This window comes from Ascidiella aspersa, chromosome 8, assembly GCF_963924565.1.
Source record: "Ascidiella aspersa chromosome 8, kaAscAspe10.2, whole genome shotgun sequence".
Classification (NCBI taxonomy): Eukaryota; Metazoa; Chordata; class Ascidiacea; order Phlebobranchia; family Ascidiidae; genus Ascidiella; species Ascidiella aspersa.
Window position 1 is genome coordinate 18,025,287 of NC_139454.1, and position 13,283 is coordinate 18,038,569.

General features: G+C 37.9%; 1 protein-coding gene and 1 long non-coding RNA gene across 2 annotated transcripts in view; one reads left to right on the top strand and one right to left on the bottom strand.

The window, feature by feature from the left end:
- The first annotated feature begins 3,522 nt into the window (after positions 1-3,522).
- Positions 3,523-7,450, top strand: LOC146136637 (uncharacterized). The gene is made up of 3 exons (XR_014501566.1): positions 3,523-3,651; positions 6,686-6,893; positions 7,320-7,450. It is a non-coding gene; the product is annotated as an uncharacterized LOC146136637 (long non-coding RNA).
- The window catches only part of LOC146136638 (cold shock domain-containing protein E1-like), a 29,171-nt gene continuing 20,136 nt past the window's right edge, over positions 4,249-13,283 (bottom strand). The window contains exons 20-28 of the mRNA XM_083395185.1: positions 12,892-13,069; positions 9,648-9,825; positions 9,260-9,346; positions 8,850-8,936; positions 8,181-8,272; positions 7,976-8,071; positions 7,303-7,453; positions 6,613-6,773; positions 4,249-6,322 (exon numbers count right to left, since the gene is read on the bottom strand). Of these exons, the coding sequence (XP_083251311.1) occupies positions 6,245-6,322; positions 6,613-6,773; positions 7,303-7,453; positions 7,976-8,071; positions 8,181-8,272; positions 8,850-8,936; positions 9,260-9,346; positions 9,648-9,825; positions 12,892-13,069 (1,108 nt within the window). The 3' untranslated portion in view covers positions 4,249-6,244. The remainder of the gene's footprint in view (positions 6,323-6,612; positions 6,774-7,302; positions 7,454-7,975; positions 8,072-8,180; positions 8,273-8,849; positions 8,937-9,259; positions 9,347-9,647; positions 9,826-12,891; positions 13,070-13,283) is intronic.

Below are 13,283 nucleotides of genomic sequence, written 5' to 3' on the forward strand. Positions count from 1 at the left end.
AGGCACAACCGATTTCTGTGCCCCCAAATACTGTATTTTACACTCTAGTTCAGCGTTTCTCAATCGGTGCGCCACGGCGCAGTGGTGCGCCATGGAAGGCTGCCAGGTTCGCCGTGAGCAAAAGGAAAAAAATAATTTAGGTCCTATTATATAAAAAAAATATATTTTTTTACTTTCCTGTTAAGCTTAGCTCATCGATTCTACAAGCCTTTCTAGTAGAAAACGCAATAAGACCTACAAAGCAACAATATCTAAATGACATAAAGAATCTATAATAGGCTACCATAGTAGGCCTATTAAGAACAGTGTTTTTTTCCAAAAACGGTCCCCCAAATTTCTCCAGCAGTTTCCCAAATTTTGGACTTGCAACTTTTTGGTATTTAAATGAAACACTTGCGGTCTCTTAAAACTACTTAGCGGTCACCCAAAAACCTGATTAAGAACACCAACGTAATAACGCCTTATTCGCAGTAATAACCACGACAGCATAAGATCTAAAATAGTCTAGATAAGACCTAAAAGTATCAAAATAAGTCCAAAATTAATCGAAATAAGACTTAAATGGACATAATAACGTTTTTAGTCTTAAAGGCTGCGAGTCCCTTTAAAGATATGCAACTATAAAACCTATATAATAACAGAATTGCAGGTAATTTAAGAGAAATAATGGTACACCTAAAAAATTTGCGCTCGCTTCGCTCGCAAGGTGCACCGCCACCCTTTCATAGGTCTCTAGGTGCGCCCCCAAGTAAAAGAGGTTAATAAACACTGCTCTAGTTCCAGTGAATAATTGTGGACAGTTTGTATCAGATTTACAGAAACACTATATTGAATGCCTTTATTTGTGCATTTTGTTCCCAACTTTGTGATTGGTTGATGTTGATTGCTGACAGCAAGTAGATTCATATTCTATTCTTAATCTCTTGAAGACGGACGGTGCACTAAATAGCGCATTGTTATAAGACAATGAGGTTTCTTACTAAATAATAACAAATGTTTGTGGATAATTGTTCTTTTTTTTAATGCAAAGAGCGTAAAGGCATAATGTAATTTACAATTCCAAAATAAAACTGTACTGTTAAATCTGTTCGAAAAGCTGCTCTGTGGCCCAAGGATCTTTGTACCCCTTGATGTTCAATCTCGTATCGCCAAGGGGTATGAGTACCCCCGGTCGGGAACCCCTGCACTAGGGTGATAGTAACATTGCTCTGACGCGGAATGCACACAGCAAATAAATCTGCCACCAACACGAAACTCGCAAAATAATACAGACGTATAGCAATTTGACTAGCTGGTAATACGTAATACACTATACCAGTGCTTCTTAAACTTTTTTAGTTTCGTTCACCCCTAGCATCTATGTCCAGATTTCATTCACCCTTGTCTCATGATATGATAAAACTATCTCGCCTATATATAACAGCACAAAATGACTTAGATTGTTTTGATTTTTGTTAAGATCAGCTCAAGCTTAGTTTACCATTGAAAATCTACAATTTCTCGAGTCCAGAAATATGAAGCAACAAAAGCACAAAACAAAGTCACCAAATTGTTGTACTTATACTAGGGATACCGTATTTTTAGCACCCAAAAAGAGGACAATTTTTTGCCTTCATGTAAAACGAAAATAGAATTGTTACATTTGAGAAATACATGCCATATCCACAACTTTTTTTCAGCAGCGGCACCCTTTTTTAATTTTCCTATGACTTGCACCCCTAAGAAAAGTAATTCTAAATTTTTAATTCAATATCACTGAGACAACTTGAAAATAGTAAAGTTTGTGGTCGGTCGTGCGAAGCGCGAAAAAAATTGGATTTAATTGGTTAAATTGGCGGTAAACTGTAAAATCAGGAGGCTTTTCGCAAAACATTTCGTCCCTCTGTTGCTAGCCTGTTATCCAATTATATAAAATATGGATGAAAAATAGTTCAAACGGTGGATGATGACATTTATCGTTTATCTATAAGTTAGAAAAATTATAATTAAATAGGGCCGTTATACCTTCGATGATATGAAAACATGCAATGACACTCAAAGACACTTTGTACTCAACAAAGTAAACAAAATTAGATAACAGAAGATTCGCAAATTTTTTTTGGCAGTTTTAATGTTAAAGTTGGCAAAAACAGAGTTTGTACAGTGCTGTAGGAGTGGTGTACAACCAAAACGATACCATTAGAATCATAGCAAAAAATTAAAGTATTAACTTAGAGCTCGCCTCCCCCCCTACGAATTGCTTGGATCCCCCCCTAGAAACCCTTTTTAAACCAGAAATTTAGCATCTTTCATGGCTTAAGTATTTTTTGAAAGTAAATACAATGTCTCGTCTAAAAGTCTTAATAAAAGTATAAGCAACTAACTCGAAATGCGAAAAAGGGGACATTCGGGCATTTTTGAGCGTCCTCGGAGGACCATTCAGTTTACTTGAGAAAAGGGGACAAATCCTCCTAAAAGAGGACATATGGTAAGTCTAATTTATACACTCAGTGCAAACCACTTAACTATTACAGCAAGCAAACAAACACCTAAAAACAACAGTTCAGTAGTCGATTTACTTCAGAAAGTTGTTTACTATAACTATAGGATGCTCCTTTCGGTCACCCTTATTCACCCCTTTTGGTTGGTTCACCCCTGCAAAAATTTTATTCACCCTGGGATGAGCCATTCACCACTTTAAGAAACACTGCACTATACTGCCACTCATAATAATTCTTTTAACCGCTGTACAGTGTACAGTCAATTAATTACTTAGTTTAAGAATAAATTAATGAAAAAAACAATAGAAAGTAACGCAAAACAAAGAAGTTGGAGAAAAACTGTCTTTTAACTGGAAGCCAACCAAACCGACATAATATCTCTCTCAACGAGCAAGACTGCGCAGCTACTTCTGCCTGGCGTTTTTCTCCAGTTGTGCGGCATTTGACATTTTGCCTGCAAAAAAAAACCTGAAAAAATTTGCTGCCCTAGCCTAGACGATATGAACATGGGTCAAGATTGCGAGAAATGCATGTGTTTTTTTAAAGTTCCTAAAACGATTTACTTCTAACTCAACAACAAAGAAAGCATGGTTACGAAACAAAACCAGGCGCCGACTGCGTGATCAACTCGTGCTCGTGGGAAATAAATAGCATGATAGAAGAGAACACGCTCGCCGGTTTATTGCGCAACAGGTCGCGTCAACTCACAAAGATGTTTGCGTCAGTGGCTCGTTGCGTTGGTTAATTTAATGCTAAAACGTTGTAAACAAAAGTCCACTTTCGTAGTTTGCACCGGTACTGCATGTTTTCAAAAACAAAGAAAAAGTTTAAAATTATTTATCTAGTCAGGCAACAGGTTGGACGTTAAGCGCTTGAAAATGTTGTAACCGCCATGTTCAAATGGTTTAGAAACGTTGACGCAGAGTAGGGGTTGTTTTCTAAACATTTTGTCACCATATAACGATGACGAACAATTTGATTTCGATTTTCCCGCCTGTAACTTGCTAAACAAGCTCTTTACTTTCCAGGCGGTCTTTTGTTTGGCAGTTAAAAGTAGGCCTACTGTCTATGGACTTTGACCACTTGCTAAACGTCATTAGAAGGGAAACACACACGCGTCCAGAGCCACAGCAAGTTTTGCACAGAAACGACGGTCGTGCTATTTATCATTGTAAGCGCTAGTTTAGTCATCTTCATTTAGAAATATCTGTAATACGGCGAAAAGCGTTTGTTCCTGGGAATTTTGTACTAACCCCTGATTTAGCTAAAACTTTTTTGGCCTACGGCACACTCAAATGAAAACCAACTTGCGGCAACTTATTTGCAAAACCATACGGTTAGAACTTCCCTGTAACATAAACTACGCGGCTGTAGTAAGTAAATATCATGCTGTTATTATATCAGTTATCTTCTGGCTAGTGTACATCTCGTATGTTTTTTTTCTATATTGCAATTTGTGATACAAACAAGTTATTATTAATTTACAAAAAGTTGCTCGGTACACTTTAGAATCTTTCTAGGCCAGGGTCTAGGAACACCGGTGTATCACAGCACGCAGTATGTTATGCCATGTGTATGAACATAATCTGTTTCCAACAGCTAGTTGCTTCTGTATGGTGAAGAACCAGACATTTTTCGGCGAATTATTTGAAACAAATGTAAAAAAATAATAATCAAGCAAATCTAAAATGGATAAATTAAAGCATTGTCTGGAATAATAAAATATTGTAATGAAATTACGAGTATAATAGCTATTTTGCCCGACAACTCCCCAACTGGGAAAGTGTACAGTATGGAAACTAAGTGAGGAATGAAAAACAACTTGTGTTAGAACAGCTTTTTAATGGAGTTTTTTAATTTTAACCAACGAAACAAAAAACGTGCTGAAAAAAGATCAGCGCCGTTGACACGACGGGTATAAATGAATACATTTGCGCATTTTTGCGAAAAACCAAAACAACAAAGTAACTCCAAAACGCATTAATTGACAGTGACAACAAAACAAAATTTGTATAATATTACAAAGGTGAAAAAAATAGCACCACATATTCCAAAAATGCATACACACACTCACGCGTGAAAAAGCGGCGGATATTAGTGGCGAGGCAAACACCGGAATCAGGCGAGAATAGTGTTGCACTTGAACCGAAACGTAGAAAAGGTAACTAAACAGCAATTGAAAACTTATTGATGCTATATGGGTCGCTGTGGTACTTACAGCACACGCTGGCTGAGCGACTTAAATGTGACACAGTGAATGTAAAAAAAAGTATAAGCTTGGTTTTAACTGATAGTAAATAAAAATAACAAATATAGCTTGCTGCTGATAAGTGGCGAAGTGTTTAAGATTGAATTAAAATGGCACGGTTTGGTTTTGTTGGGATTTTTGCCGGCATAAAAGCAAACGGCTTTGTAACAGCGGCGGTCGCTTCGTTTTTAATAGTTCCTGCAGTTTGCGCACTTACATTTCATTGTCGGTCGTTTCGCCAAAGTAATAAAGTATCGATAAAAATAAAACCTTGGGGTCATATACTGGTAAGCGTTACGCCTTGCCGTGATGCACAAGCGGTTTGCATAAAAAAAACAGGTCTGTCATGAAAGCCTGCACGTGGCTGAGAGCGGATTTGCTGCTAGAGTGTGTTTGAGATCAAAGGATTCGTGGATTTTTGTTAATGCTAAAACGTAAAGCTTATATGCTCATGTATGTTACACAGCCGCAAAGCAATTGACGAAGCACGAATCAGACACTATACGTTTATAAAAACGATTGTAATGCACAATGCTGTGTAAATTAGTTTAGTAATTGTTTTCTAGTTTAATTAAATAAATACGCGAGTAGTTACACAAATTGAAAAAATCGTTTACGTGGATTTGGTGAGTTTTGGGCAGGTATCTTTAATATGCATATTTTTAGTTATAAATGGCTATTAAGTATTTTGCGTTAGAAATTTAGAGTTTAATATAAGGCAAAAAGTAATTGGAATTAGACAGAAATACTGTGGCCGGCGATCAAAATATAGCATCACCCTGGGGATTTAAATATTTTCAAGTTTATAGGGACGACCTCACGTAACAAGACTAAGATTTGTAACAAGCGCAGCGGCGCTGGCGTTGGCTCACGTTGGAATGAAGACAATGGCGGTGACTCGTGTTGAAAATGGTGTCTTACCCGGGCATAGCAGAGTATTTGTTCGCCACGCAAGTACAAAAACACACAGATTATCCATTCGAAAGGCATGCATCGTATTACGTTTTTTTTTGGTCCGCTACGGGATGCAAAAAAAAAAACAGAAACGCCGCGAGCATGTGGATCTATGCAGACGTGGCGACACTTGTAATAAAATAGGTTTGGAACGAAAATTGCATTAATACTAGGGCGGTGAGAAACATCAAGCAACTAAAAATGGCACATTGTAAATAAACAAAAAGTTTAAACCCAAATTACGACGTGCTGAATAGACTTAGCGGGCCGCGCGAACGAAATATGGCAGAAAAGTATAGGGAAAAGCGAAAATAAAGTCGGCTATAAATTCTGCTTATTTGTATATGCATATATGTACTGCAGGTTACAATACAACAACACAAGGTGCGAAGCGGTAAACTAAAAAAAAAGACTGTTTTGAAGAAATAAAACGGGAACTAACTGCATGAAACGCAAATAGGATTATTTTTGTGCTGGACGATGCGTGAAAAGAGCCTCGCTTTCTGGCAGTAGCAGCAAAAATACGCAAAAAGTCCCCATGCTTGCGACCGACAGCGGTAGTTTACGCATCGGTGGCTTCAGTCGGAATGCTGTTGTTGTCTGTCGCTGCAGAGTTGACATTGCGAGCCAGGGCGAAGCCCTAAACAGATACAAGTGGCAATTTGCTATCACAACTTTTTAAATCAATCTATCACACAAAATTTGACTTTGATTAATGATGCACTGAATATATGATAATAAAAATCACCTTGACCCTTGCAGGATAAATGTCGACCCCATAATTCCTGATCAGTAATAGTTCAAAATACGCTAGCACAGCTTGTAATTCAGGTCAGACACAATTAAAAGATATATATATATATATATATTTTGCCAACAAAGGCATCGTCAGTATATCTGAATTCGAATGAAGATGCTGGCCGGACTTACCGTCGCACTCTCGGTGGGTCCGCGCGGCATCCGCACCACGCTAACGACAGGGCCTGTTGTTGTGTTGTCGCAGGTGCTCCTCAGTCGCAGACGCTCTGGTCGCTGTTGCTTGGCTTGGTGGCTTGGGTCGGCCAATCGCACGCGGGACGCGGAGAACTTGCCTGTGTGCAGGAAAGCGCGACAGAGCATTTCGAAGTGTGTTTCCTTAAGAGGATTGTGCTACACACAAGGACAGCGACGAACTAGTTTTACACGGAGGGTATTTCCGCCGCGGAAATGTGGTGCGTTTCAGACAATACGGATTTTTCTTTTGCGTTTTTTTTTAGTTCGAAGCACATGTTTCTAGTTCGGCAATCAGATTAACGTACATTTTGTAAACTTCTACACATGTTTTCCAATGTAAGTCACTAAAATTTTTCGGGTATAAAAGTGCCCCTTCTATCAGGAGAACGTTTTATTTTAGTTGCAGTGACGTAGCATTAAAAGCGAACTTGGTTGGCAAGCGACAGTTGTTTTACCTATTGCCAAGTAAATCGCAACACTTTGACTAGGAAGTAAATATAAAATTTTGGCATTTGTGTCATGTCAATTATAAGATTAATAACCAGTGTTTTTCTGTATTTTCTTTATTTTTTGAAAAACCAGTGTTTTCTGTATTTTCTTTATTTTTATGTTTAAACGACAACCCACCGCTTCGCTGGTTGTAGATGACCGAGAATTCAACGGTCGAGCCGGCCGAGATCTGTTGACTTGAATCGCGAACCTCTGACATGTGGAAGAACAGCTTGCCGTTTCCACCGCTCGACTCGCCTCCCTTCACCTCGTAGTTGATGAAGCCGAACTAAAAAAAAAAACAGAAATTGTTACCAAGATGTTCCCTTATCGTTACTTACTTGAGGTGGAATTTCGAAACACAGTGTTTCAATATAAATAGGTTACAAACGAACCCGTATTGCCTTTTTACCTTTTAGATCTTACAATAATTAGCCTTGCTTACATCTTTGCCCTAATGACAGGTTTATAAGGCCTGGAAAACAATATTTGTATTATGGCCTACTGACATATGTCAACCGTGGCCCACACAGTTTAAAAACAAAAAAAAAACTCAAAACCACGGACAATAACGAATTACCAAAAGCGAAACAATAAAAACAAGATTTTGGGATTCAACATATACTAGCCAACTTTGGGGTCATTACAACGGGTATAAAGATAAAAAAATGTTTTTGTTTACTTTAACTGAATCGACCACGTTCTGGATTTTAGAAAGCCGCTAAGTTAGTGAGAACAACAAATCACGACTTGTCATTAATTTGTCAATGTAGCATGAAGCAACCGACTATAGAGGTGGATATATACTCACGTCGCCCTTGATGCTGTCAACAGTAGCGCGGACCGTCTCTCTGCTGACACGGACGTTGACCGCCCTCTGCGCATTTGTGGCAGGGTCATTGCTCACCTGAAAAGTGAAGGCAAATAAACGATGTTAACGCAATAAAGTGTCATTCAAATTATTGCTATGATAAAAATTAGAGAACATAGGGTACTGGCATCAAATGGATGTCAACCTGGAATGTGACTTTGTCGCCAATCTGAATAAAGTCGCGCCTGTCGCTGAGGCTCAGCGGACTGAACAAGATGGTTTTGATCGTGGTTTCATCTGCAAAAAAGGGATAACGTTTGGTAAAATCCCCAGTCGCAGTACCTGAACGGATAACGATACCAAACTAAAAATAAACGAGAAACATAAAGCTTTGCAAATCTAAATTAAACATGGCAGAAGTTTCGGGCATTGTTGATGTGTGAAACGCCGGTGCTAGCTTTTCGCGGTAAAATTGTTTGTAGCGTTGTCTTGGGACGTTGTGTTACGCAACCTACTGATTAGAAATAGATTATACAGCTAAGGCCCAATCATTGGCTTAACTAGGCTGGACATATGATGACGAAGGGTTTGCTATGTTTTGTCAACCAAGATAATCAAAGAAAAAGAAAAACAGACGACTCAGCGATGACAACTGAAAGCTGCGTAGACCAAACAGTAAATTGCACAACGGAGAATTCTACAACTTTCTTTGAATTAGATATTATTGGGTCAGTTCTTTTGACTTTGTAATTAAAAGTTGGTCTATGTTATCTTCATTTCTGCGCTCCTAAATTTGTCTAGCAACATGACCACGAAAAGCCCTGTTTAAACAAATAAAACCCTTCAGTAAATACACGAAAAAAGTCCAGGTTACCTGTTTGATTTGTTTCCTTGTACTCGATGAGGCCTTGATAACTGCTCTGACCCGGATTGACAGACTTGAGTGGTTTAAGCACTTTGCCTGTAAACCAAACACGATCTTTCAAAAGGACTATGTTAATATTGCTTAACAATTTCCACTGCTATTTTTCAGTAAATTAAAAAAAGGTTTTAATAAAAAAACTTAGTTTTATTTAAAACTTTTTTTAAAGACCGCTTTAAATTTAAAATTGTTTTTTGCAGCACTTTTACACTATAATTTACAACACCAATTTTTGTATCTATATAGCGTGTGTAAGGCTGTCGAAAGTCAAAGTTTAGGGTTGATTCGAAAGAACTACTAAAATCGACAATTTGGAAGAATATAGTTGCTTTGAGTTATGAAATCCTCGAACATTCCAATACCTTTTACTATATTTTCGTCCAATACTTCACCACAAGTCGACTCAGCTAAGGCGAGTATTTCCACTTTTGTAGCGTACGCCTTCTCCTCTGAAACGAGTAAAGCGAAGGTATAGTATAACTGATCAGTATAACGCATCAAAATCGTGTTAGCCAGAAAGTTGGCCAAAAAATTGCAGCACTGGCCTCATAGCCTATTGCACATTATAGTTGTATAACGATCAAAAATTAAATAAGATAAACAATGAAAAACCTTGATACTAAGGGTTTATAAAATCAACTTGAATGTTTAAATGTGTCTTTTTGTTAGACGCACGATTCGGCGGATATTACATACCAAAGCTAACGATTTTCAAACTTTTTCAACTTGCGGCGCACTATAAGTACAGACCTTTCAGCTCGCAAACGTAGGAGACCGGCGTGGCGACCTTGTAATGTTCCACTGGGCTCTGCATTTCGCTGTAGTGGAAGAAAATCTCCGAACCGTGGTCTCGAGTCTCGATGAAACCGAAGGTCTCCTTCAGCGTGCTCACCCAACCGAGAAGGCGATCACGTGACTCCGAAGAAGGCTTGGAGAAAAGAGCCAGGCCGTTTAGATTAGAATATACTCTAATAAATACCCGGCGTTGCCAATGTTAAATTTAGTAGTTACCAGTTTAACCTAACTCAGTGGTTACCAACCTGGGGGTCGCATAGAGTTGTCTGGGCCGTGTAGTATTTCCATAAAGAAAATAAGTCAAACGATGTCGCATAAAACTAAATGGACGCTCAAAGTGTAACTTTAGCTTGTTGTGCAAACTTAAATCCGGACATTTTCGCCAAATTTTGATGCAATTCGCCCAGACTACATTTTTTCCCAATTTAAATTTTGCCAATTTTGAAATGTGTATATATTGAATGTGGTTTATGCTTCATAAATATAATTGTAGGAGTCGCGTAAGTTTTTAAAAACTTAAAAGGGGCGCGAGGAACCACTGATCTAACTGGTAGCTGAGAACTACTGGAATTATCCCGGCGACGCAATTTAAAAAGCATGATAATATATGAAACATATCCGAACTGTTCGTGGTTAAACAATACGTAAACGTCAATTATGCTGTGGGCTATTTTATTACTACTGAATATTACGTTTATGTTCAATAACATTATGTGTAAATTTGCTAGACACATATCGACCTTGATAAAAAAACGAATGCGGCAATTACCATGTAAGTAACTAAAAATAATGTTATGGATAGCGTTTTATCATCGTCAAAGGGCTAAATAATGCGAGATTACCTTTATAATGACATACCGTTTTTACATATAACTAAACCAGGGTTCCCAAACTTTTCTAAAAAATTTGCTAGGTGGACTCTTTGCCATTATTTTGATATTTCGCGGCCCTACAAACATTCAAGGGTCAATTGACCCATGTTTTTTTGTAGTACACTATCACTAGTGCAGCCACGATTCTTTCCAATGTGTAACAACTTTCTACTGAAATGCGAACGCTGATAGCAAGTAGTATATCATAACAGATGCTTTATGATGTCACAAGAGACATCATAAAAAACGCTATATTATCAAATAATGAAGCATAACTAAAGACTATAATGATGACAGATATAATGTTTAAAAACATTCGCTAAAGCGTATTGTTTAAAAAGCTTAAGACTATTTCTTATCGCGGACCGTTTGAAACTGTGGTACGGACCCCAGTTGGACCCTAGTTTGGGAACCGCGGCTGACCTAAACGTTGCATTATAATTGCCGTTGCCACACACAGTAAATATAGTTTATAACATCACGCAAATAATGACTAAGCCGGTCTCACATATTTTACGTAGCGAGCGAAACCCTAGCAAAAATCAATTAGGCAAAAACGCTCAATGCCGCTAACGAACTGCGTGCAAAGTAAAATTATTCCGTTTAAAAATAAAATTTGCGTGTAGCCTATTTTCGAAACAAAAAAGGCGCTGATTGTCCCTTAACTATTTGTCGCTGATTGTATGTGTGTAAAGAAAACCGTGACATATTCAGTCGGGAATCGTCAAGAAACGTGAAACAGATCGGCCCACAATAAACGTCCAAAATGCCCGTTTTGACGTCAACGCACCATAAGCGAGCTGTGTGACACACACACACACAAATCTCTTTACTAATATATATAAATGAAAGCAGCCTCATTGTGTTGTCCAGTCCTTGAATGGTATATAATAGATATTACTGACATCCATTGTGTTTATTTTGAAGGAGTGACTTTATCAAACAAACAAAGGACAAAACTAAGACAAACTTTCCTAAATTAATATAAGAATATGAATGGAAGGCGGGGTGCCAACAACAGAGGGTTTTCTTTTTGCAGAAATACGTTCATTAATTCTTTGTTGGTCATTACCTGGAACGGGCTAACATCCGAATTAAATCATCGCGATAGCCGGAATTAAAATGACCTGTTATTAATGGCAACTAAGAAACAAAAGCTTGTGTCTTCAGCCCCGGAAAAGCAGCATCAATGAGTAGCTCTTTAAACAAAGTCGATAGCTGTGTTGTAAAGCGTAATAAACCGACAATAAAATCGCTTCTAACCTCTTAAGAATGCTACCACTAGCTCAGGGTGGTAAAATAGCGGTCCAGCGACCTAATTGATTTTGTCCCTCATTGTTTGAGACATTAATTATCCTATTCCTACCATTAGGGTTTGTTTAATTAGAGATAAGTGATGAGGAACGTATAACATGTTTGATTATATGGGTATAATTATTATTCTTTTACAATTATTTAAAAAGTTTCCGTATCACTTATCAGGTGCGAATAGAGGGTAGTAGGCAAGAAAACAATAATTTTGTTATGTTTTAACGCACTTTCGAAAGTTTTGGTAAAAAGTTGAATGTCCTTGGTTTAGTTTTTCGCCTGAAGTTAACGATTGCACAAGATTTCGACGCACGTCGCACGTATTCGCTTTGCATAATTGGTTGTGTCTAATTATTTTTTATGACGTCATTACAAATAACTATTTTATGACGTGATACCCGTCACTTTTTAAGACGTCATTATTCATCAACGATAGACGGAAAATAGAGGAATTTCTTAAGTTGAAATTTCGGGTATGTTTTAATTTTTATATTATCTCTCTTTTTTCTGAATTATTCAAGTGGGAAACAATGTTGCAACAGAGCATTCAAATGTGTATCAATGCTGTTACATTTTATCGAGTGTCGCAAAACGGGTTTTATTTAGAAAGGCATTTAGACTGGAGCTATGATTCGGCCATTTACTGAAAATAAGAATCGTGACGTCATAAAAACGTCTGGTTTACTGAACCAAATATCATTAACACAAAAGTTTGACCATGCTCGTACTGCTAAATTTTCAGTTTATATTGCTTGTTTTTTCTTCTTTGTCAATTTTTCGTTTAACAAATAATGCACGACGACCCCCAAGACAACCTCTTGCGACGCCCAGGATGGAAACTACTGAGGAATATTCAAAACCTAATTATAAATACTACACAACCATATGAATATTTTGGTGTAATTGCTAAACGAACATAATGTACAACTTAAACAAAGGTAACTTGTGACCAGTGATAGAGGATAAAACCAAAAATCACGTGAATTTAGTTTTTTTAAGTGTATAGCAAAAACACCCACCTTCGGTGCAGGTTCGCGCTCAATTGAGATGTCCATCTTCTCGATTTGGTCGGTAACGTTGGAGCTGGTTGTATTTTTACCACTGACGTTGTTAGCCAACGGTTCGTTGACGGCGACTGGGCTCTTGGTTTCTTTTAAATCGGTGCCTCCAGTTTCAAGGTTCACCGGTAGCGTAGTCCTGTGTGCGCAATGCGTGCTGCTGTTACCAGGTTTAGTTTTATACTTAGTTTGAATGTGGCAACGTTTCGTACGACATAGCAATGAATGTATATATTTAAGACAGGATATAAGGGTCATCGTCCGTGAACGGATTTTGGCAATCTGTCGTTTTAATGGGGTCGTAACTCTGGCAAGAACGAGCATTACGGAACTATTTAGAGCTTAAAATTAAT